This window comes from Vombatus ursinus, unplaced genomic scaffold (genome assembly GCF_900497805.2).
Source record: "Vombatus ursinus unplaced genomic scaffold, bare-nosed wombat genome assembly UNPS02014781.1, whole genome shotgun sequence".
NCBI lineage: Eukaryota > Metazoa > Chordata > Mammalia > Diprotodontia > Vombatidae > Vombatus > Vombatus ursinus.
The window spans coordinates 38,598,264-38,624,795 of record NW_020954559.1 but is presented as its reverse complement, the minus strand read 5'-3'; the positions used below and the strand labels follow the sequence as shown (position 1 = coordinate 38,624,795).

Sequence of the window (26,532 nt, the reverse complement as noted above, 5' to 3'; positions counted from 1 at the left end):
GATTATTTAGAAATATTCTTTTTTCCAGATGGCCATAAACACTTTAATTAAGCAAGAGGCTTAAGAAACTTAGGAAGACTGAAAATAAGAGAATAGCAGTTTCAATTTTGGAAACACCAAGAAAATAGTCAGGTCTCCCTTAAACCATCGCTAAAATTTTTTTGAGAGCCTTTCAAACCTCCTTCCTTGGGGAAAACTGATCTTAATCAACATACTATTCAGAAAATCCCCTCAATGCACTTATTTAAACGAATGACAGAGTGTGCAGTCTCAGTACTGAATTTTATTCTGAAACACTGAATTAAATATCTTAACTGACTTGGTTTTTGTCTTGGGTTGGTGATACTTTAATAAAAACCAGTATTAAACAGCCACTGCTAATGAATAACACAAGATATAGCTAATAATTTTGTCAACAAGATTTAGTAAAACAGAAAGGAATATTGCCCCTGCTGCTACACAAAAGACCTGCTCTCTCGCTTTTGCTTTCTCACACACACACACACACACACACACACACACACACACACCCCCCTACGTGCGTGCCTTTGTGGATCAATGATTCTGGTTTTTTTGTTGTTTTTTTTTTTAGTGAGGCAATTGGGGTTAAGTGACTTGCCCACAGTCATACAGCTAGGAAGTATTATTCATCTGAGGCCGCATTTGAACTCAGGTCCTCCTGACTCCAGGGCTGGTGCTCTATCCACTGCGCCACCTAGCTGCCCCACTGGACCAATGATTTTGAAAATGCTTTACCAGTCTTCACAGAGAAGACACTGTGATTTATGTGATAGATGTGAACACCATATTATTCAAGAGGACAAAAATAAAGTTATGGACATAACTTTCTTTATAACAGGCATGTGAATAAATTTCTCACCATCCCAACACAGGGCATGCTACTGGGTCAGTGCAGATATTGCACAGCAAATAACAACACATAAAATGATGGTTAACTTACTATTACTATTAATCTTTACAGAGAAAGAAGAGAGATCAGATAAGCCTCACCACTTGATAATCCATAGAATTAATGTAGGACTTCACTAAAAAGTTCTTGACAGCTCTATAATCTGTAATTCATGGGAACAGTGACCCCAGAACCCAATCACCTTAATAAAATTCAGACCTGAATCAATTTTGATTCTGAACCATAATGGAGTTAAGAGGATCAAGTCACTTTAAAATTATTTCATATGCAATTTTTGTTGATAAGTTAATGTTAAGGTCAAGAAAATGGACTTGTTAGGAAATATCCTTTATGAATCAAAATACTGTAACTTCTGTTTAAAATAATCAGAACACCTGGCTAAAACTCACTGGAGACTTACTCAAGGGGACTTTTAGTATCTGGGATTCTTCTTCAGTGTTAGATAAATGAGTATCAGATCCTAGCTCACTACCTTTCAAATTATGGCAAGTGATGCTACTACATATTTGAAACAAGATTCAATATTTCTTTGTCAACAATTTTGAGATTAGGCAATCTTAATTAGGCATTAAATATTAACAATCAAACATCTCAATTAAAAGCAATTGTATTCTTATTGGTATGCTGGCAATATGCAAAAATAAGTATTTAAACTTGAAAGGAGCTTCCATAGATATGAGAAGTTGTATGAATGATTTTACGTGAAACAGTGAGAAAATGTAATTACAAACTACTTATGTTAAGTGAGGGAATTCCTGAGAAACAGGACCCACAGAGTTTTCAGGCAAGTTTCCCTTTTCCCCAGGGGATAACTTGACCTTCTGTACATTCAAATATTTAATATGATGAACCTCATTATATTGGTTATATACATCACATATATTTTAGCTATCATGCAAACTAGATGACAAGATTGGTCAGAAAATGTCCCCTTTTGAAAAGATGGGGGGGAGGGGGCGGAGCCAAGATGGTGGAGGGAAAGCAGTGACTTGCTAGAGCTCTCCCCCAAACCCTCCAAATACCTAAGAAAAGATCATATTGGAAATTGTCAGATGGGGGAAATTATACCATAAATTAAGCAGCTTGACAAATAGGAATAAAAATAGTATAGCTTTAAAGCTTGGTTGAAGGTAATGAAGACAAAAAGCTGACCAAGTGCTGAAAAGCTGTTTGTTAATGAGTTTTCAAAGCAAAAAATTACTCTTAGTGGAGAGTACCACACACCTTTGATATACAATTAATACTGTATCTTATCTTTGTGTGCTTAAAAAAATCCTCCAGTAAAGTCTCACCTCAAAGCGTCATTGTAGGTCAGGCGAACCTGGGTTTTCATAATTCAAGAAGAATATAGTCTCTACTGTCTACCAAAATGAAAAGGTTTGGAGTTTGTCACCTGAGGGCCTGTCTGGTTATGTTTGGAGAGACTAATCATCAAACACAGTTGAGGGATGAAGTTTTTTTGTTTTTGTTTTTTTTGGCCACAGCAACTCTGGAAGCTTATCTACACTAAAGAGAACTGAATTAGTGTTGGACTGATACCGGGACCCACAGGTGAAATCAGGGATTCCTGAAATATTTAAGTATATTTGAAATAATTTTATTTTCAACAGAACTTGAGCTAAATTTTAGGTGGTGTAAATAATTCCTACAATCTAAATTTACTAGTAAGGATTATTAAATGACAGAAAAACATGGGTTAAAAAAATACTTTGTGCCAACTTGAGACCCCACTGCACTCATTTAATACTCTAGAAGCCCTGACATTTTACAATCCTCAAAGTCCATATTAAAGGATTGCATTATAACTAAATCCACAATCTTACAAGAGATGCACTCATGCATTTCCTCCGAGTGCATAGATGCTCAAAAGAGATTCCCAGCTCTCTCTAAACAAATGAGTCTGCAGAATCAGTATTCATTGGAAATATGAAGAGTAACTTCTTACAATCAATTAATAAGCATTTATTAAACACATACTATGTGTCAGGAATGTTGCTAGGTGCTGGAGATGCAAAGACAAAGTGAAAATTATAATTATTGCCCATGAAGGCCCACTAAGGGCCTTTTATCTATGGGACTGCAAGAGTAGTACTTTATATTATTAGTCCTAATTCCATCTCCTATTGCTTGGACTTCCGTGAAATGTTGAGTTTCAAGAAATTTAATGTTTAGAGCTACTCCACACCACAATGCCAAATTCATGCAATGATGTAGAATATTCATAGGATAGTTCCAAGGTAGTTACTTCAAAGAATTTAGAATTATAGGTTGAATGCTTAGTAAAAAGAGACATCCTACTTATCAGATATGATTTATTCTGGGAGGATGTTATTGTTAAGATCTATATTTTGATACAGCCCTCAGTCTTCCTTGAATGGTACTTGTTGGTGACTTCATTTTTGTTTCCAAAGTTAGGTGGAAGTTAGAGTTTCCCTACTGACCTAGGACAATCTGCACATATGTCTTGTATTGGGTTGGGGTTTTTTTTTCTTTTTTTTCTTTTTTTTACAATGTTGCATGTCTAAAGTTTTTTTTTTCAAGTATTTGATTTTAATACTTGAATAAAGGTGAAATAAAAACACAATCATGCAGCACTATAAAAAGAATTTACTCCTATGTAGGCAATCTGCAGGTTCCAAAAGAGTTCTATACCATTTGTGACATATCACCAGCAAGATCATACTAGGTGTCATACTAAGCAGAAAAGGGAGCTTTGCATTAGATCTGAGCATCACAGGCTTGAAAAATAAAAACCACAGCAAAGGTAAAACAGGTGTCCTTAAAATCCCCTTTCTTCCAATTGTTTAAGACAGTTGACAATGAATTCTTGAGTTTTTCACAATTAAAATAGCACAGTGAATAATCTCTTCTCCAAATTAAAATATCCACTGCCAATGTTCACACTTCTACAAGAGACTCCTACCACTTTTGCACCAAATGCAATGGAAAATCTCTTATGTTTGCTAAAAGGGCTTATTTATATTAAATCTCTGAAACAGGAATAAGATCTTTTTGTGTCATGATAAAATTTACTTTTTATTGTTACACTTTGGGAGGGAAAATGGGAATTTGAAGAGTTTTGCTCACTCACTCAGCTATGAGAATAATGAAGCTTTCAAGAGTTGGCATTAAAAATAGAACACTCTCCTGATCAAGCTTAAGCATTCTGCCAGTAGAAGAAAATCTGATATTCTCAATTTAACAAGTACCAACATTCTACCAAAACTCTGCCCCACTGACATTTGAGCACTTACCTGGTAGAGTTCTTCAAGGTTGTATTTAATGGAGGTGCTACTTTGTATGGCTCTAACTGCTTCATGAAGTTTCTGCCATGTATCCTGAGTGTAATTATCTGGCAACTTCGGTCTGTCTGTAAAACCAGATATAAAATAAACAGAAAACAGCTTGCTTATAGCCAATCATTTTAAAAAGCCTACCAAACTGTGCATTCAAAACAATAGGCATATTAGGTTAACATAGAAATCAACTTTATAAATATATCTAGCAATAACATAATTCTTGGGTTAAGATAAGTACAAGCAAAATGCTAGTTTATAGTTTGCCTTATTTAACAAAGCTTATTCAATAAAGATATAACTATACTGAGCTCCAAATAATGACCATTTAAAATTTAAGTACTTATTTTAAGTGTTCAGGAATGAATAAATTATCTTGACTCCATTACTAGTATGTATTACATATTAAAGAGGCTTATTCCCTAACACTATGGCTAGTTTGTATAAACTGGTAGAAAGATGAATCATTATATATCTAGTAACATCACAAAAACTAGTAGTACTTTTCTGCTGCAGTACTTGTTAACAATACTGGATGATACTTTTTTGGGAGAGTTGAAATGGTCTGGGCTTGTTAATTTCATTGTGGTAGGGAACTCCTAATGTGCTAATTTCCTTCCCAGGTGCAACTCTCAAAGTTTTTAAGAGTTTCTAGGGCACTGAGAAGTTGAATGACTTGCCCATGGTCACATTGCTAGTATGTATCAGACACAGAACTTGAACTGACTTCAAGGTCAACTATCCACTACACCTTTGCCCTATATAATTAACAGGCCTTTATAGACATGTATCAAAATCTACGGTGTTTAGGCCCACTTATCAACTCTACAAGAATAATGAGAGAAAACTGCTTAAGCTGCATTTGATAAAAAACACTATCAAATAAAGTACACTGCCACAGTACTTATTTTATTACAGAAGCTTTTAGACTAGCCAAACCAGTTTAAAAAAGTCAAATAGTCTCTCAAGGAGTGATGAGTATTATTGCCGAGATCTAAAAAAGCTTAGAGAGCCTGAAGACCCTACTTGAATTCTTATGAACCTTAAAGATGTCTGCTCTTTTAAGTGGTGTTTCATTTAATTCATCTAGCTTTTAAGATCAAGAGGTTAAAATGACAATTTGTATTTCTCTCTACACTAGAAAATAAATGTACACCATCACAATCACTGTTGAGACTTAAACCCTCCCACAGTCAACACCTGTGAAGATTTACTGACATTTCTGAATGTTCTCGACAACAGAATCGACTGAAGGATACAAGGAATATTATTACTACACATTGGAAAATGATATTTAATGCACAATGACAAACCAAAGCGTGGGATACCAAAGGTCCGTTTACAGTACCCCATTATTAACCTCTCCCCTCTCTGGGTTGTTATTCTCTAAGTATGAACATAAGATAGGTGGAAGGAGTAAGTCGAGACCCCTAGGACAGCGACGTAGGGGGCGGGAGCAGAGGTTATTTCTGACAATAAGAAAGGAAGAGGAGGATTATCTCTCGGCCGCCGCACAGGAGTGGGAGGGCCCTGGCCGACTGAGCGAGGTCACCAAAGGTCACCGCAGCGCGTGCAGGCGGCGGCCCTCCTCGGAGCCCCTTCCCCATTGGCTGCCGCTGAAGTCATGCAGCTCGGGGAATCCTCCGGCAGCGCCGAGACGAGCTAGCGGGCCGCCGCCGCCGCCGCCGCCCGGGGAGGGGGGGGGAGGGGACGCAGGAAACCGACTTCTCCCCTTCTCTTTCTTATCACCGAGAAAAAACACTCTGACACCCTCGCGGATCCCCGCCTCCTCGGCGGCGCGCGCCGCGGGGGGAGGGGAGATGGGCCGGGTCAGTCTTGAAGAAACAAATCCCCCTCCCCCACGTGCCCTCCCCCGGGGCCCTGGGGGTGGGGAGAAAGGGGAGCCTCCCAGAGGCGACGCGGCCCGGCCCGGCCCGAGCCGGCCTCCCCGCCCGCCTCCCTCCGCGCCCTCACCTCGTTTACACACACTTACCTACCTCTGAAATTTTTAATCACTAATTTCTTTGAGGAGCCGCCACTGCTCCCGCCCCCCCCGGGTTTCGTGGCGACGGCGGCCGCCGCCAGGGAAGCGGGTTTCGTGAGGCCATTGGTGTGTCCAACGAGAGCCGAAAAGTTCCCCTTCTTGGGGGTCTCGTCTGCCATGTCTACTGCCGAGAAAACAAACCCCCGGCGGCCGCTCCGCCCCCCCACCGGGGCCCCGTTCCCTCCTCCTCCTCCTCTTCCTTCTCCGGCTGCGGCCCGGGTCTCGCTTCTTCCTCCTCCTCCTCCTCCTCCTCCTCCTCCTTCCCCCAATGCCCCGGTCTCTCCGCCTACTTCTCCTCCCCCCGCCCGGTGCCCCGGTCCCTCCTCCGGAGGTGAGAACTAGGCCCCGGCGGGGGAACAGCTCAGGGAGTTCCAACCAATCTCCTCCGGGAGACCACTGGGGGGGGAGGGGGAGAAAAAGGAGGTGGGGGAGGGGGCGGTTCTCTACTGGTCCCTTTACCCCCCACCTCTCCCTGGATGATTCAAGTGATCGGTGCTACTACCGCCCGGCTACGAGGTGAGGACCTGACTGGTGCACTGCTGGCTCCGTGTCTACACAGCCCGACCCGGGGCTCCTCGTCTCCTCCCACCGCCACCCCCCCTCCTCTTCCTCCTCCTACTTCTCCCGGAGGTTCAAACCTCCGAGGCGCCTCCCTGCCCCCACCAGCTGCCTCTACTTTTGACTGGGCCTGGTCCTTCTCACAAGGTGGCACCTCCTTCTTCTCAGAAGAGCAGGAGAAATGGGGCCAAGAGGCCGCGCGAAGAGGCCTCAGAGCGTCGAGGTGGGGGAAGCAGTCGGTGGGTGGGAAGCCCGTGGCTTCCAACGGACCCCCAAGAGGCCAGACTGCTCAGCTTCCTCCCCTTCCCCAACACACACGTTCCTCACCCCCACCCCCCTTCCAGCCCGGGCGACTTCCGCGCGACGCCCCACGAGCCGGCCCCCCACGTACCCACCCCAACCGTCAGTCTCCCCCTCCTACACACACAAACACACCGCACACGCTTCCTATTGTTCACCTGGCCCGCCTCCCCTCCCCCTTCCTTTCCTGCCTCCCTTCCCTCCCTCAGGTGCGACCCGTCTGGATGCCCTATTTTTCGCAGCGACCATTGTGTGTTCCCATCTCAGCCTTTAGGGCGGGGACGGTGTGCTTTACACGCGGGAACACGAGTCTTCCAGACTTTCCCGCTGGTGAGGGCGGCAAGGCCAAGGATGGCTAAGAAGTCTCCCTTTTAACGACCCGCCCTGGTAGCCGTTGTGCTGGGCACGCCCAAAGGCCGGACCGCCCCTCAGGCAGCCGCCATTCCGGTGACGTAGAGGTGGGGCGACCAGAGGGAAGAGAAGGTGAATGGAGAGGCGGGGGAAGAGGAGGGAGGTAACCTTTCTAAGACGGCAGGCTTTGTCACAAAAGCAATACACAATGTCTTTAAAAAATTTTTTTAATTCGCTATAAGTCAACTGTAGAAGCGATGGTACCTCAGCGTTAAGGTTGACCCAACCCTAAAATCCCAGTCGCTGGGCATTTTCAGAGGGGTTCTGGAAAGGAAACTTTCGGTCCTTCTTCCTACTCGCCCCGGCAGCCGTGATCTGTGGTTCCGGCCCTAATCCCCAGAAAAACGTGCGGAGACCCCTCCCTTCTGCTCCCTCCACCCCGTGGTGGCGTCCTTAGCCTCAGTCCCAGAAACGGCCACGGAGTACATTCTTCGCCCATCACTCCCGCTCCCCACCACACCCCCCGTCCCGGACCCCAGGCTCAGACGCCTGGGTTTCAGAAGCCGGTAGAGAAACAAGCGCGCGCACACGCGTCCGGTAGATCTCCCGGAGAGGCAAGAAGGGGCGGGCCTCTTAGAGGAGCCCCGTCGAAGGAAGTGACGTCCGTCTCACTCGTAAACTTTGACCCCGGCCTCTTGGAAGTAAGTTCGTGCTACAAACCGGCGGTTTGGGCCGTAGCCGTTGCTCCCGCTGATCTCAGTTCCTCGCCCACTCCCCTTCCTCATTCGGGCCGAGAAACCTTTCCCGTGTCCCTCGAGCTGTCCCCTTCATGGCGCACATCACCATCAACCAATATTTACAACAGGTAATTTCCCAGATCCGGGAATCCTGACTGGGCCAGGGGGCGGGGTCGCCGCCGAGGCTCCCCTTCCCCTGGCCCTTCCTCGGGGGGCTAGTGCCCCCTAACCTCTCGTCCCAGCGGCCGCACAAGCCTCTCTTTTGAGGGTACGGGAGGGCGGCCGCTCGGACCCCGTCGGGTGTCTCCGCTTCTCTGGGCGACCCCGCACGAGCTTCTTCATCTCAGCAGCAGATGGTCTTTGAAGATGAGACTCAACTGAGGGTGAAGCGGGAACCGATTTTCCGGCAATTGTTGGTGTTTCCTTTGTTGCTTTGGGCATTTTAAGTTACCGTCTGGCCTCTGGGACCGCGTCTTGATGCAATTCATCAGAGTCCTTTACATCTTAGTAGGCATTCTCCGTACTGTTCTGGTTCTGTTTTCTTTGTTCTGTGTGAGTGCATACAAGTCTTCTTATCTTTCTCTGAATTAGTTTTTTTTTTAAGGGCACGTTAATATTCCTCTGCATTCATATGCTCCAATTTTGTTCAGCTGTTCCCCAAGTAATGGGCACGACATATCGTTTTCCCTTAATGCCATAAAGGATTGTCAGGAATGTTTTGGTATGTAACAGAATCTTTCCATTTTTAATCTCCTTGGGGTACATGAACAGTAGTGTCTAGATCAAAGGGAATGAATGATTTGGTGATTTTTTTTTTTTGGCATATTCCAAATTTTTTTCTGAACATTTTGAACTAATTCGTGGCTCTACCAACAGGATGTTGGTAGTCTGTCTTCCCACACAGTCTCTACAATACTGGTTACTTTTGTCTTTTCTTTATAGAAGCACTATTTTTATATCATAGAGCAGGAGTTATTTTAATAATCCAAAGTCCATGCATTTGTTTTTAAAAAATATTTTGTTGACTATATTTTAATATAATTGGTTTTCTTTGCAGTCCTAGGCATTTTATTCATTTAAATACTTTCCAAGAAGGAGTTGGTAGTTTCCACTAGACTACTGAAGGGACACAAGAAAAGGCTGAGAACTAGTGTCATAGAGGGTGCCTTTCTAGGCCTAATACTATATATTACTTTTCTTCATGCCCTCTGGTGCCACCAGACTGACCTACTTGCTTTCCCTTACACACAGCTCTTTTTACCAGTTCTGTTCTATGCCTGGAGTGTACTGCTTCTTCATCTCCACGTCTTAGAATTCTGTTTCCTTCAGAATTCAGTTCAAGTTCCTACACTAGGCCTTTACTGATATAACACCCCACCCTGACCTTATATTTATTTTGTTTATGCTTATATCTATACATGTGGTTCTCTTCCATAAGAGTACATGCTCCTTGAAGGCAGAGACTGTTTTGTGTCTTTGTATCTCCAGCACTTAGCATTTCAAGCCTTGTACAAAGTAGGCACTTAAATGCTTGATTAATGTTAATGAGATGGGTTTTTGTGTCAGGGGCAGCTTGGGAATCATTGGGAATCCAGTGTAGTTTCTCAAGTACAGTTCAACTTGTCTCTTCTTCCCATTCAATTCTGGACCAATTCTGATTATTTGTTCTAGTTAGCTGAGAGTTAGAGGTAGCAGATATGCACTGATAGACTGAATAGATTTCCCCTTTACCTGCATGTCATAGTCTGGATAATAGGGATTCATCCTTTGGTTTTCCCTCTGTGGATTGCCTTGCTAGTCTCTTGAACGTCAGTAGATCTCCTTGAAGAGGCACAGTAGTAACTGGGGCTTAATGCAACCAGCACAACATCTCTCCAAACAAGAGCACCCAACCATCTGTAGAAACTCTGTTCTAGACTCTTCCTAGGGCATTGTCCATAACAGTGATGAACACTTTGTGAAGATATGTCTCCCTGTCCTCCCTATCCTCAGGTGATATAGAAAATCAGAGGATTATTAAAATCATCTAATTTTATCTATCACGGAATCTTGTATGATGTTAACATTTGCTTCTTGGGTCAAATGCTTTTTTTGTGGGTTCAGTAAAAACAGTGGGGTTTTATATTTTTTACATATTTTATGCAATTGTGTGACTGCTCTACTTTAGAAAATTATTCGCACAAGTCAGCCTTTTTCTTTTTGTTTTCACCAAGGATTTGCAAGTATACTACACACCCTTGATATGTGTTTAGATCATTTTGGTAGTAATAATTTCCTTTTTTTTGTAATGATAACCATCTATTTTTCTGTTCCATTTTGGCATTTGATTCCAGTTCTCCCCTTGTCATTCTGTGAAGGAAGCATAAACTTTTATTTTAAAAAAAATTTTTTGTATTCTTTTTTGCAGTTATACATCATCTGTTAATCCATATTTAGATTGGAATTATATTTCCATGGATCTCATTTAGCTTAATTTCTTTATGGTACCTAGTATGCTATTTTTAGCAAGTTAGAAAACTTATGAATCTTAATACATGCATAATTTTTAATTTACCAGTTACTAATTCATTTTCTTTTGGCAGTGCAGAAAAAGTTTTTTGTTTGTTTGTTTGTTTTTTTTTGATGAGGCAATCAGGGTTAAGTAACTTGCCCAGGGTCACACAGCTAGTAAATGTCATGTATCTGAGTCCGAATTTGACCGAATTTGAACTTGGGTCCTCCTGATTCCAAGGCTGGAGCTTTATCCACTGCGCCACCTAGCTGCCCCCAGAAAAGATATTTTTAAACTCTTCTTTTTTCATTATGAACATAACAAACGTGAACATTTCAACATAAAAACAACAAAAAAGAGAGGATTGTATAAGGAACTAAACTTCTATTACATGCAGCTCAAATATATGTATTATAAGTATGCATATACACACATTTAAATTTGATAATAATAACACTACCCTGCTTGTTTGTGTCTCCTTTTGTGCTAGGATAATAGGATCATAGATTTAGGATTGTAAGGGAGCTTAGTGGCATAAAGTACAACCTCATTTTTTACAGATGAAGAAACTGAAGCATGTAGAGGATAAGAGGGTCATATAGCTAGTAATTGCTGGGGCAATATTTGAACCCAGATCTTCCTGACTCCAAGTCCAACGGCCCTATCCCATAAACCACGTGGACTCTTGTCTTCTGCAATCTTCTCCGTATTAACATTTCATGGATACTTTTTTTTTTTTTTTTGGTATCACTGTCTGCCCTCTCCCTATGACCTCCCCTCCCCTTAACCTTCCCTTAATAGTAAGTAGTCTCACAAAGTAAATGAACACATTATCAGTATCTGAATTCAGATGTCTAATTTATACTCTTCATACTCATTTATACTTCAGCACATTTCTTCAAAGAGGTGGGAAGCATGCTTGTGAATTTATGATCTTACAGGTATAGAGAAACACCTGTACAGCTCATAACTCATCCGTAGCCTCTCATCTTGTATGTCGTAGACCTTCCTTCAGCTCTTTTAAAAATGTTGTATTTTATTTTTTTAATCACAAAAATCTGCCTTCTCTCCTTTCTACCCCAATCCCCTTCCCAATTGAGAACTAAAGAAAAATAGAACACTTGTTACAAACATATGTACATGTGTGTACATAGGCATACATATATGTGTATATGTGTGTGCATAATATCAAGCAAAACATATTTCCACATTTGTCATATCAAAAAAAATTTCTCATTCTGCACCACTGACTCCTTCATCTCTCTATCAGGAGGTGAGTAGTGTGTTTCATTATTAGTCCTCTGGAATTGTGATTAGTTATGTGTAGATTGGAGTTACTCAATTTTTCATAGTTTTTCTTCACTATAGTGTTATGTAAATTATTTTCCTTGTTCCGTTCACTTTTCATTAGTTCATGTAAGTTTTCCAAGGTTTCTTTGAAACCATCGCCTTTATTATTTCTTACAGTATAATAGCATTCCATGAAATTTATATACTATAACTTGTTCAGTCATTCCCCAATTGATGGATACCTCCTCACATTTCCGTTCTTTGTTGCCTCAAAAAGAGCTATAAGTATTTTTATACGTCCTTAAAATTTGTTTTGCTTAGGACTGATCCCTCCCTTAATCCACCTTCCTTCTAATTCTCCCTTCTCATTTCTTCTCTGTCTTATTTCTCTGTTGAATGAAATGTGTTTCTGTACCCAGCTCTATGTGTTTTGTATTGAGATTGAGATTTTAGTGTCAAATTGTAAAAAATACCCACTTGCACGCCCTGATTATGTGAGATGATTTTTTTACTTGACTTTTCCCCAGTCTATTCTTCTTCTTCTCTCTTTCCATTCTTCTCTTTATATTATTATTATTATTTTTTGGTGAGACAGTTGGAGTTAAGTGACTTGCCCAGGGTCACTCAACTAGTAAATGTCAAGTGTCTGAGGTTGGATTTGAACTTGGGTCCTCCTGACTCCAAGGCCAGAGCTCTGTCTACTGTACCACCTACCTGCCCCTTCTCTTTATATTATTAAGGCATAACAGAACTACTTCCATGCTTTTTTTTCTAATTAGACTCCTTCCATGATCCCTGGTGATTGTGAGGACACATACATCCCCTCCCCGTATCTGAATATAAGCAGTTTATTCTTGTTTAGTTTCTTATGGTTATTTCCATGTTATACTTTTTAATGTTTCTCTTGACTTCTGTGTTTGCACTTCAGAGTTTCTACACAGCTCTGATTTTTTTATAAGGAATGTTTAGAAGGTCTCTGTTTGATTAAAGGATGCATGTGTGTGGGTATGTACCCCCCCACTCCCACCCCCCACACATATATCTTTAGCTGTAGCTCTATATCTATCTACAAACCATTTATTCCCCTGTAGGAGTATACTCAGTTTTGCTTTGTAAGTTACTCTTGGTTGTAAGCCTGTATCCTTTGCCTTCTGTAATATTGTGTTCTAAGCTCTCTGCTCCTTTATGGTTGTTGCTACTAAATTATATGTGATCCTACTTATGGGTCCACAGTACTTGAATACTTTCTTTCTGGCTGCTTGCAGCATGTTTTTCTTTAACCCGGAAGCTCTGAATTTTGGCTGTGATGTTTCTGAGGAGTTTTCTTTTGTTTACTTTTCTTCTTTTTGTAGTAGTTGACTGGTAGATTCTTTCTTTTTTTAAATTTTTTAATTAATAAATTTATTTATTTTAGTTTTCAACATTTACTTCCACAAGATTTTGAGTTCCAAATTTTCACCACATCTCGCCCCTCCCTCCACCCCAAGATGGCATGCATTCTGCATACCCCTTCTGCTAGTATGCCTTCCCTTCTATCTCTACCCCCTCTTCTCTTAACTTCTTCCCCTTCTATTTTCCTGTAGGGCAGGATAGATTTTTGTACCTCATTTCCTGTATTTCTTATTTCCCAGTTGCATGTGAAAACAATTTTTTTAAACATGTGTTTTTAAAACTTTGGGTTCCAAATTTTCTCCCTTCCTCCCTCCGCACCCACCCTCATTGAAAAGGCAAGCAACTCAATATGGGTTATACATGTGCAGTTATGCAAAACACTTCCATAGTAGACATGCTGTGAAAAACTAACTCTATTTCCCTTAATCCTATCCCACCCACCCATTTATTCTATTCTTTCTTTTGACCCTGTCCCTCCTCAGAAGTATTTTCTTCTGATTACCCCCTTTCCCAATCGGCCCTCCTCTCTATCATCCCCCTACTCTCTTGTCCCCTTCCCCCCCATTCTCCTGTGGGGTAAGACAAATTTCCTTACCCAATTGACTGTGTATGTTATACCCTCCTTAAGTCAAATCCTATGAGAATAAGATTCACTCATTCCCTGTCACCTTCCCTGTTTCCCCTCCACTGTAGAGCCTTTTCTTTTCTGTTTTTTTGTGTGAGATAGTTTACCCCAATCTACCTCTCCTTTTCCCCTTCTCCCAGTATAATCCTCTCTCATCCCTTAATTTTATTCTCCAGATATGACCCCTTCATCTTCAACTCACCCTGTGCCCTCTATCTGTCTATCTATACATACATATAATTTTTTCCCTCCAACTACCATAATACTGACAAAGGTCTCATGAGTTACACATACCATCTTTCCATGCAGGAATGTAAACAGTTCAGCCTTAATAAGTCTCTTATGATTTTCTCTTTCCTGTTTACCTCTTCATGTTCCACTTGAGTCTTATGTATGAAATTCAAATTTTCTATTCAGCTCTGGTCTTTTCACCAAGAATGCTTGAAAGTCCTCTATTTCACCGAATGACCATTTTTTCCCCTGAAGGATTATGCTCAGTTTTGCTGGGTAGGTGATTCTTGGTTGTAATCCTATCTCCTTTGCCTTCCAGAATATTATATTCCATGCCCTGTGGTCCCTTAATGTAGAAGCTGCTAAATCTTGTGTTATCCTGATTGTGTTTCCACAATACTTGAATTGTTTTTTTCTGGTTGCTTATAATATTTTCTTCTTGACCTGGGAAGTCTGAAATTTGGCTCCAATATTCCTGGGAGTTTTCCTTTGGGGATCTCTTTCAGGAGGAGATCGGTGGATTCTTTCAATTTCTATTTTGCCCTCTGGTTCTAAAATATCAGGGCAGTTCTCTTAGATAATTTCTTGAAAGATGATGTCTAGGCTCTTTTTTTGATCATGGCTTTCAGATAGTCCAATAATTTTTAAATTCTCTCTCCTGGATCTGTTTTCCAGGTCAGTTGTTTTTCCAATGAGATAATTCACATTGTTTTCTAATTTTTCATTGTTTTGGATTTGTTTTACAGTGTCTTGATTTCTCGTAAAGTCACTAGCTTCCAATTGCTCTATTCTAATTTTCAAGGAAGTATTTTCTTCAGTAATCTTTTGGACTTCCTTTTCCATTTGGCCAATTTTGCTCTTTAGGGCATTCTTCTCCTCATTGACTTTTTGAACCTCTTTTGCCATTTGAGTTAGGCTATTTTTTAAGGTGTTATTTTCTTCAGTATTTTTTTGGGTCTCCTTTAGCAAGCTGTTGATTAGTTTTTCCTGATTTTCTTGCATCACTCTCATTTATCTTCCCAGTTTTTCCTGTACTCGTCTTACTTCTCAAATCCCTTTTGAGCTCTTCCAAGGCCTGGGACTGATTCATATTTTTCTTGGAGGCTTTGGATGTAGGAGCTTTGACTGTGTTGTCTTCTTCTGGTTGTATGTTTTGATCTTCTTTGTCACCAAAGTAAGATAATATAGTCTGACTCTTTTAGCGCTTCTTACTCATGATCCCGTTCAATTATTTGGTTTTAAACTCTTTGTTAAGGTAAGAGTCTGCTTCCAATGTGGAGAATGTACTCTCCCAGGCTTCGGGGGTTTGTACAGCTGTTTTCAGAGCTACTTTTAGGGACCTGTAAAGTTCTTCCAAGGTGGTATGATAAGGTGCGAGGTGTTTCCTCTCCACCGCCACAACAAACTCCACCAAGCCAGCCTTCCTCCTCGCCCAAGGACTCCCCCTCAGAACTGTGACCCAGATCCAAGCATGGGCAAAGCAAGAGATTCCTGCCTCAGCACTGGCAAAGAGATCCCTGCGATCCCCCTCTTATCAGCCACTGGATTCCCCCTCAGTCTGTGGGCTGGAAGCTCAGGGGACAGCCGCCACCCCAGGGCCGAGCGGATATAACTTCTCTCTCACCGTAGAAACAGACTTTTCTCACTGACCTTCTAGGTTGTGTTTGGAGTTCTTGGGTTGAGAAGTCTGGAAACTGCCACAGTTGTCAGCGGTTCAGTCCTCTGAGGCCTGCTCCAGGGTTGATACTGTGGCCTGCGCACCCACGCTGAACTGTGCTTCTCTTCCCGCCCAGCGTGATATACCTTTCTGATCAACCATCCAGGTTGTCTTGGGCTGGAAATTTGTTTAACTCTGTCTTTTTGTGGGGTTCTGCTGCTTTAGAATTTGTTTAGAGCCATTTTTTTTTTAACAGGTATTTGGAGAGGTTTGGGGGAGAGCTCAAGCAAGTCACTGCTTTCACTCCACCAGCAAAAAAACCAGCAGTTTTTTTTTTTTTTAATTTAAAGATTTCTTGAAATATGATGTGTAGGCTCTTTTTAGGGGGTCTTGGAATTCAGGTAGTCCAATAATTATTACATTTTTTCTCCTTGATCTACTTTTAAAGACAGTTTTCTTTTTGCTTTACATTTTCTTTGACTCTTTTTGGTCTTTTGACTTGGCTTTAATATTTTTTACTGACTCGTGGATTCATTGGCTTCTATATGATCCATTCAGATTGTCAGGGAGTTTGTTGTTTGAGCAAGGTTTTGTATGTCTTGTGCTAAGCTGTTAATTTCCTTTCTAGTTCTTTCTTATTGAGCTCTCATTTCTTTTCCAAATTTTTTCCTGTAGCACTCATAAAAACATTTTAAACTTAAAAAAAAACAAACAACTTTGACCTCATTTCTTCCAAAAATTCTAATTGAATTTATGCCTAAACTATATTTTTCTTTGACGCTTTGCTGGTAGATATTTTAGAAGCATTTTCTTCTTCTGCTGTGTCTTGGGCATCTTGATCAGTATAATAGCTTTTTATGGTGGTATTCGTTTTTTGTCTGCTCAATCTTCCAGCTTATTTTCTTACTTCAGATCTGATGTTAGGGCTGGGCTCTGAGGACTTCTAGGGGGAAGGTTTAGGATGGTCTTGTTGCTCCTTTTGTGGGATGTGGAGTGCTGTGTTATTCCAGAATCTCAGGGACAGCTTGATTTTTCCAATGTGATTTGATCTAGAACAGGATTTGATTGATTTGAGGTCTGCAGATTCCTGAACTGGGTTTGAGTCTTAGCAATAGTAGACTATTGGTGGACTTGGCTACTGTCAGCCAACCTGGAAGCTGGTTCAGGGAGACAGAACTGTAGGCTCTCATTTGGTCTGGGGTTCTTGCCCTGATTATTTCTTTTCTTTTCTTTTTTTTTTAAATGCTTGATCTATTTATCCATTCATTTATTCATTTATTTGTTTACTTATTTGGCTAGGTAGTGGGGTTAAGTGACTTGCCCAAGGTCACACAGCTAGTGTTATGTGTCTGAGGTCGGATTTGAACTCAGGTCCTCCTGAATCCAGGGCTAGTGCTCTATCCATTGTGCCACCTAGCTGCCCACCCTGATTATTTCTTTACAGGCTTCAGACTGGGCTAGAAGCTAGAACTGATAACCCTGATCTTCTGGGATCTGAGCGATGTAACTGCTGCTTATTTTAAACTTGACTCTTCTCTCTCTGTACACAGCCTAAGGCCTATAACCTCTCTCTACCAAAGAATGCCACTCTGGGTATAGGTCATCTCCTCAGTCTGCCTTGAATCTGTGACGTGGAAGTGCATCTGACACTGTCAGATGACACCCATCTGGGAGCTCCTCTTGCCCTTGTGCACAGTTTCTTCTCTGGGTATGGAAGTGCTCCGTGATGGAGTGCTCCTGGCCAGACCCTCTCACCAGTGTCAGCAAACTTCTCCCCCTCTCTTCCACAGGTGAAATGGGCTGGAAGAATGACTCACTATGACTTTTTCTTGGATTTCACCATCAGAATTTGGTCTGTCATGTTTTGTAGATCTGTTTTGGGAAGGTTTTTTGTTTTATAGGGTAGAGAGCTTCCCGTACTGCTTCCTGATGGTCATCATCTCAGTTGAGTTCCTATAGGTCAGAAACTGTCTTTTGCCTCTTTTTATTTCTCTAGTGCTTGGGAAAATTCCTGGCACATAGCAGGCATTTAATACATGTTGATGCACCAACTAACTTTAGCTCTTTGAATATGTTGTGCGTATTACTGCAGCACTTGGGATGTTTATTTGTTAACTTTTAGTCCTCCTGCATGACTGTGCCACTTCCTTTTCTGGATAATATCTTTTTATGCACAAGTCATAATTTGGTAATGTACTGTATTATTATCCTCAGTATATTTCTTTATTGCTCTTTGGATCAAACACAGTTTAATGCATCAGAGATGGTGTTCCATGATTTTTAGCTATAGAGCGTTATTCTTGACCATGATAGTTATATGGCTTGATTTGTAGCTATAGAGCATGGTTTGCAACAATATAGCAAATAAAATTTTTTAAGTGTTTTTTTAAAAGTTTTTATTAATGTCTTGTTTCTTACATTATCATAGCTATCCTAAATATCTTTCCCCTTCCCTCTCCCCAACAGCCATCTGATACAACAAATAGTATTTTCTAGAGTGGAAAAAAAATCAGCACAACTGATCAATACTTTGAAGAAGTCTAAAAATGTATGATGTGTAACACTCAAGTACTGCTTGATCTTCATAATTTTCCTAACGTTCAATTTTGATTTTTTGGTGCATGTATTCTTTCCATTTACATTGTTATAGTTACTGTTCTTGGCTCTGCTCGCTTCATTCTGCATCATTTCACATAAATCTTTCCAAGATTCTCTGTATTCATCATGACACATAATTTCTTATACCACAGTAGTAATGTTCCATTGTATTGATAGACCACAATTTGTTTAGCTATTACCTAATTGATAGGCATCCACTTTGTTTCCAGTTCTTTGCTGTTACAAAATGTGTTGCTGTAAGTATTTTGGTATATATGGGGATTGTTTGGGGTATAAGTCTAGTAACAGTCTGTGGTTCAAAAGGTAGGAACATTTTAGGCACTTTATTTGCAAAATTCCAAATTGCTCTCCAAAATGGTTGTACCAGGTACACCAACACTCTTGTCATTCCACAACCCCTCGAACATTGACTATTGCCATTTCCCCCCCTAATTTGCAGTGTGTGAGGTGAAACCTCAGGGTGGTTTCAATTGACATTTTTCTCTTATTAGTGATTTGGAGCATTGCTTCAAGTAGTTGTGAATACGTGGTAAGTCTTGAGAACTGTCTGTTCCTATCCTTTGACTATTTATCTATTGGGGAATGGCTATTAGGCATACACACACACACATCCATACACATATATGTATATATACATACTTTTTTTAATGTATCTTGGATACCAAACTCTTACCAGATAAATTTGATACAAAGATTTTTTTCCTATTCTACCTCTTCTCTTCTTGTCTTAGGTTATAAAGTATTACATTTTTAAAAGTTAGTTGATAACTAATAGGTTTTTTCAAGTCTCAGCTAAAGTCTCACTTTCTACAAGAAGCTTTTCCTGGTTCTGCCTCCAGAGGCAGCTGGTGGTGCACTGGTTAGAGCACTGGTAAGCATGCTTGATAAGAGTCAGGAAAGCCTGAGTTCAAATCCAGCCACAGCTACTTACTTCACAAGTCACTGAACCTCTGTTTTCTCATCTTTGAAGTGGGGGTAATAAAATAGCACCTACTTCCCAGGGTTGTTGTGTGAGGATCAAATGAGAGATTTTTTAGAGTTGCTTAGCCTACTCTCTGGGATGTAGTAGGAGCTATATAAATGCTTGTTACAGTCCCTTTCTCCACCCCCCACCCCCACTCCTAGCTAGTTTCCTTCTTTCAGGTCTGAACTAAAGCCTTACTTTTAAAAAGAAGCTTTTCCTGGTTCTCCCTAACCGTAATACTTCATCTCTGAGATTTATCTGCAGTTGACTCTCTCTACATCTTGTTTGTGTGGTGTCATTTTCATTGTGAGCTCTACAGAGAATACAGAGGCTTTTTTACCTTTTTTGGGGGGGATTATCCCCAGCACTTAGTACAGTGCCTGGCACATAGCAGGCACTTAAAATGCTTGTAACTTGACTGTCATAGTGGCCTTATCCCTAAATAATTAGATGCTCTTAGTAATTGGAGTAATTCCTAGGTCAATAAATACTTCCAGAATACCGTAAGGACTTAATTGAGAATGTTTTTTTTTTAATTTAATTTTTTCCAATTAACAAAAACATCTTTTCTCTCCTCATTAAAAAAAGAAAGAAAAACAAAACCTTATAAAAATATACATACATTGTCAAACAATACAAATTCCCACATTGGTCATGTCAAAAAATTTTATATATCAAACTGTAGTTTGAGTCCATCATATGTCTTGAGGTGGCTTATTTCATCATGAATCCTCTGGTCATTGTGTTGATCAGAATTAAGTCTTTCAGAGTTGTCTTTGTGTTGTTGTTATTATGTAACTTGTTCTCCTGATTCTGCTCACTTTTCTTTGCATTAGTCCAAACGTTTTCCTAGGATTTTCCGACACCTTTGTCTTCATCATTTTTTTTTTAACAATAGTATTCCATTACAGGAATGGGGATATTTAAATCAGATTGGACTAATATTCAAAACCTTTTACACTTTGAAGCCATCCTATCTTTCCAGCCTTATTTTATACAATTACATTCCATTCATCCTAAACTCCATTCAAACTATACTCCTGCCCCTGAATATGCCCTTTGATCTCTTGCCTTTGTTTTTTGCTGTTCCCTATGCTTGGACTCCTCTCCCTCCTTCTCATTGTCCTTTAATCTCTATTCATCCTAAACAGCTCAGCTGAAAACCAACATCTCCCATGAAGCCTCTCACCCACCCTACCATAGTAGTTTGTTTTCTCAGATGTACTTATTTTCTCAATTCTCAAATGTACTTAACACGTAATGTTATCTATGATGATAATTATTTCTGTATGCGCCATATCCCACTGTTGTCTATTCGTTCTGTGTGGGAAAGCCTTATCTCTTCCAGTTCCTAGCATACTCCTCTGTACATAGTAGCTGCTTAGTAAAACTTATTAAATAAATGAATGAGTTTTAAAGGAATTCTTGTTAAGAAAATTAATTTAATAGTGGTTAATTAGGGATATAAGTCTGATATAAAAGTTAATAGCTTGCAGATGTATAACAGTAATTTGTGTGATTCTTTTTTCATTTTTGTTTTTTCCTTTAATTTTTGTAGGTGTATGAAGCAATTGATACCCAAGATGGATTCTCTTGTGCAGAGTTGGTATCTTTTAAGCATCCTCATGTTGCAAATCCCCGGCTTCAGGTAGGTGAAATATGTTTAGAGGGAAAAATATATAATATAGCCTTTACCTTAAGGGAAGTTCAGAGTTTGAAAAAAACAAAAGTATTGCTGTTCAGATGTGGAAATAACAAAAGCTTTTTGACTATGTAATTTCAGAGTCCTTGTTTCATAGGATCACAATTAGAGCTGGAAAGGATCACAGTGGTCATTTAATTTTACCTCTTGATTTTATAGATCAGAGAGGTTAAGCAGCATACTTAGTATCACACAGTAAATAAATAGCGTGACTGGTATATTCAGACCCCTGTTTCCATACTCTGATTTCAGTGTTCTTTCCATTGTACTGGGCTGTCTCTGGCTTCTTAACCCTAAGTTTCTTTAAATTTACAGAATAAATATGCGAATATAATTTTAATTTACTTTTTCAAAAATCCTTATCCTTCAGTTATTTCCTCAGTTATATAAAACAGTTAAGTAAAATTCAATTCAACTTTTCAAAATTAATCATATTTCCCCAGTTCTTTCAATTTGTAGCATTAGAGGAAAAGGGGGGTAAAGGGAGATGGTGGGGGGAGGAGAGGTGGGGAGTCTCCAAATGACTAAATTAAAAATTTCACTTGGAAGGGATTAAGATAATTCGGCCTTAAATGAGACAACGTGAAGAGCATCTGACTAGGAGTCAGAAGATCTCAGTTGAGTCCTGGTTTGCTTCTAACTTGCTCCTTGACTAGTTTTAGTAAGATACTTCACCTCATTGCCTCAATTGTCCTATTCCGAAATGAAAATACTCACCACATACATTTCAAGTAAATGTTGTTTTGTAACATAATTATGTAACAAATATAAAACACAGTATACATATAAGTAGTTACCAGTGGAAATATGCCTGATAGAATTGTAATCCTTATCTTGTAGTTAATGTTTATTTTGTAGGAGTTTTAGTATTCTGAAGTACTTTCTTACATTTGGGATCTCCCAATGTCTTTTATATACTTCACATCCATTCTTGACCATCAGAATAGCTTGCATAGGGGGAATCTGAAAGCCCCCAGAAGTTTGCCTCTCTCTAATGCTCAGCTCCTTTTTCTCTATGCATGGGTGTTCCATCATCTAGAGCCCTGTTTGAAAAATGACATTTTGCCAGTAGATTCCACTGTCTAATTCAGGCCATCCTGAGCTGTCTGTAAGCTGGAGTTTTCAGGTCATGGGGAACAAATTAATGTCACATTTTGTTGGTTGGGGATGCTGTCAAGATTGTCAGGTTTCCTTAAAGTGGGGTTGTTCTTCGTAGCTTTCCTGAAACATTGAAATAAGAAGTTGAGAAGCATTGAGTACCCCAAGGTATCACAATTTCAATATCAGGCTTCTAAGTGGTATACCACTTTGTTGGAAATTTATCATTTGGGGGGCAGCTAGGTGGCATAGTAGATAGAATACCGGCCCTGGATTCAGGAGGACCTGAGTTCAAATCCAGCCTCAGACACATAACACTTACTAGCTGTGTGACCCTGGGCAAGTCACTTAACCCCATTGCCTAACCTGCCCCACCCCCCCAAAAAGAAATTTTTCATTTGGACACTTCATTTTAGTTTGTAGTATTATGTATCACTTATTTAGTATTTTATATTTTCAGGATCCTTTGCAGTCAAAATTTTAATTATTTCCTACTTAGGAATGTGGTATTGTTTATTTTATATTACAGTAGTGCCTTTCTCTTTCACAAAATCCTATTCTGATTCCTCACTGTGGTGTGAAAGTGATCTTGATTTCTTGAAGGCTGTTCCAGTGGAGTGTAAAGTGTGACAGATCCTGCCATACTGGCAAAACATTGACTACTCTTCTAGCAGCAGACTTTGTCTGTTTTCCAAGAACTATCCTATTTAAGTACATATAGGTCATGACTGATAGACTGACCAATTGGTGATCTGTTTCTTGGCTACCGTAACCGATGAAACCCCTTCTATTTCTGCAGTGAAGGTAGCAGTGTGACAGAAAATGGAGAAGGCCCTAAAAATCACACTATCTATAAACACTAGTGCACCTGTTAGTATTTGAAATGTAAGATTGTGGAAAGATCAATGGGTCTTATTCATCAAATGGAGTCTTATTCATCTTGATATTTTTGGTATACGTGAAAGAAGACAGAAAGAAGTTGTTCCTAAGGGAAAGGATAGCCCCCAGGAACTGGTTTTTATTGTACATCCCAAGGGAGTAAGACATTTTTCATGGAAAATTTGGTTATTTCATATTGTGCTTGTACTATTTGCAAAAAAAAAGAATACAATGAAAATAATAGAAGCTTTTATGAACTTATATATTTTGCAGAGGACGAAGAAGTAGAGAAATTCTGTGAAGAACTCAGTAAAACCCTTCAAATTAAATTACCAGATATTATGATACTTCATTGTAAAGATAGAAATTGGTGAGAACAGCAAAAAATAGGTTGTAAAATCTAACTTAGGAGTAAGAAATCAAAAAGACCATAGGTCAGTGTACTACACAGAAGACTTAGACTTTATGAATACTTTATTTGAAAAAAAAAAAAACAGACTAATGTACACCAAGTAACATCACCAAAAAATGAAATTCATTTAGAATTGTCATTTTTATTACATTGGCTTGGCCTACTCAGTAGCAGTTGATATTTTTCCAGTTGCTTAGCTCTGTCGTTATATGTATATGTAATTTTGTTCATATAATCCTGGGTTTGTCTTGGTCCCATTTCTTGCTTATTTTGTGGTTAGATTTATCTAGTTCCAAGAGGGAAGATTTGAGGTTCCCCACTAGTATAGTTTTACTATTTCCTCCAATAACTCATTTCTCCTTTAGAAATTTGCATGCTATACCATTTGGTACATATATGTTTAGTGTTGCTGTTACTTCATTGTCTGTGGTACCTTTTAGCAGGATGTAGTTTCCTTCCATATCTCTTTTAATTAGATTTGTTTTTGGTTTTGCTTTGTCTGAGATCATGATTGCTACCTCTGCTTTTTTTTTTTTTTACTTCAGCTGAAGCATAATAGATTCTGCTCCAACCCCTTATCTTTACTCTGTGTGTGTCTCTCTGTTTCAAGTGTGTTTCTTGTAAACAACATATTGTAGGATTCTAGTTTTTGATCCACTGTGCTATCTATTTCCATTTCATGGGAGAGTTAATCCCATTCACATTCAGATTACTAACTATGTATTTCCCTCCATCTTATTTTTCCCCTATCTATCCTTCTTTCTCTCTCTCTCTCTCTCCCCCCCCACCTCTCTCTCCCCTGCCCTTCACCCTGTCTCTCTTCACAAGTGTTTTGCTTCTGACCACCACCTGCCCCCAGTCTGCCTTCCCTTTTGTCAGTTCCTGCCCTCCTTCTTAGTCTTCTCCCCTTCTCCTTTCCTATAGGGTAAGATAGATTTCTATACCCAACTGAGTGTGTAAGTTATGCCCTTTTTGAGCCAATTTTGATAAGACTAAGGTTCAAACATTGCCCATCCACCTTCCCCCATCTTTCCCGCCACTGTAGTAGCTCTTCTGAACCTCTTCTTGTAGGATAATTTATTGCATTCTACCTCCCTCTTCCCAGTACAATTCTCTTTCTCACTCCTTATTTTTTTATGTTTGTTTGTTTGCTTTTGGATATTATCCCTGTCCTCTGTCTGTGTATATACCTTCTGACTGCCCTGATAGTGATAAAGTTCTTAAGAATTAAAAGCATCATCTTCCCATGTAGGAATGTAAGCAGTTTAACCTTATTGGATCCCTTATGCTTTCTCTTTCTGTTTACCTTTTTATGCTTCTCTTTATTTTTTGAAAATCAGATTTTCTGTTCAATTCTGGTCTTTTCATTAGGAGTGCTTAAAAGTTCTCTATTTCATTGAAGGGCCATTTTTTCCCCTTAAGGATTATACTCTGTTTCTCTGGGTAGATGATTCTTGGTTGTAATCCTTGTTCCTTTGCCTTTCGGAATATCATATTCCAAGCCCTCTGATCCTTTAATGTAGAAGCTGTTAAGTCTTGTGTAATCCTCCACAATATTTGAATTGTTTCTTTCTGGCTGTTTGCAGTTTTTTCTCCTTGACCTGGGAGCTCTAGAATTTGGCTATTATTGTACAATCACAGTCTGAGTTTGTGTGTTATGCTACTCAGTATGAAAAGGTAAAAAAAATTTATACTTGGTTTATTTTAAGCATTTTTAAAATTCGTCAGATTAAGTCAAATTACCGTTAGTAATATTTAAAATGTTTTGCAGCTATGATTCAGTCACTTTTTATTACTGTTTGTGTCACTTTTGTGCCAGATTTCTTTGGTTGGAGGCTGAGAACTTTTGCATTTCATTTCTGGCCTGTTAATCAACTTCCTGTGCTAACTCCAGGCATTTCTTAACTGATCTTTGTGCCCATACCTTCACTTGAAAGTGATTTAGCCTTAAATGGTAGACCTTCAGACCAAAGTTTGAAATTGTTGAGGGAAAGTTTATTGAAGGTACTTGGGCTAGACTTTATAAAGTAGGAGTTACTCAGGAGAAGAGTAGGGAAGACATGTTGCAAGAGCAACATGAACAAAACTGGGGAAATATAGAAATTAGCATGTTAAATGCAAAAGACATCATGGATACTGATTTGACTATAGACCAGAAGTTCACACTGAGGAATAGGGGAAAATGAAATTGGATGTAGCCAGTCAAGATTTAGAAATCCTTGTAAGTAATGTAGATAGATGCACATAGATACGATGCAGTAGGGAGCCAATGTTGATTCTTGATCAAGGTAAAAATATTGCAAATTTCTTTGTAAGTTTGCAGTGGCATGTATCTAAAATAAAATCATTTTGATGGAAAAAAATCACAATTCTTGGTAACACACCAGTTGAGATTTAGGGGAAAGGTAAAAATGAAAGATGACATCAAATATTCCAGCCTGGGATATTGAGATGATAGTGATGTTAACAGGATTGGAAATATTGAGAAGTTTAGGTAAGAAGAATGGTCCCTTTTATAGAATAGCATTGTGGTCTCTATTACAATACATGTTTGGGTTTCTGTTGATTGTTTATGTTCTATGTAGTGTATTTTGTACACCTAGGTTAAATATAGTTATTGCGGTGGTTTGTTTATTTTATTTATTTATTTTTGCTATTATGACTTCTTTTGTTGTAAAAGGTCTGTTTTAAATGTTTTCCATATGTCCTTCACTTTTGGTGCAGACATTTTAAATCTTAAAAGTCTCTTCCCTTTTCTATAAATCAGCTTCCCTCTCCAGAAGAGAAGTGTCAACAAGTTTTGGAACCTCCATATGATGAAATGTTTGCAGCTCATTTAAGGTAGAGTAAATTGGTGGTGGGTGGAAGGGAGGCCCTTAAATATTCTTAAATTTACTAGGTGATTTTATTTTGGATTTTTGTATTGAAATTATTAGAAAACTATCTTGATGGTTT

General features: G+C 39.6%; 2 protein-coding genes across 2 annotated transcripts in view; one reads left to right on the top strand and one right to left on the bottom strand.

The window, feature by feature from the left end:
• LOC114046195 (cullin-4A) overlaps positions 1–6,476 on the bottom strand; it is a 65,336-nt gene extending 58,860 nt beyond the window's left edge. Inside the window, exons 1-2 of the mRNA XM_027866440.1 lie at positions 6,225–6,476; positions 4,186–4,301 (exon numbers count right to left, since the gene is read on the bottom strand). Of these exons, the coding sequence (XP_027722241.1) occupies positions 4,186–4,301; positions 6,225–6,390 (282 nt within the window). The 5' untranslated portion in view covers positions 6,391–6,476. The remainder of the gene's footprint in view (positions 1–4,185; positions 4,302–6,224) is intronic.
• Positions 6,477–8,223: 1,747 nt separating this feature from the next.
• The window catches only part of LOC114046331 (PCI domain-containing protein 2), a 37,272-nt gene continuing 18,963 nt past the window's right edge, over positions 8,224–26,532 (top strand). Inside the window, exons 1-3 of the mRNA XM_027866637.1 lie at positions 8,224–8,345; positions 21,045–21,134; positions 26,345–26,418. Coding sequence (XP_027722438.1) covers positions 8,310–8,345; positions 21,045–21,134; positions 26,345–26,418 — 200 coding nt within the window. The 5' untranslated portion in view covers positions 8,224–8,309. The remainder of the gene's footprint in view (positions 8,346–21,044; positions 21,135–26,344; positions 26,419–26,532) is intronic.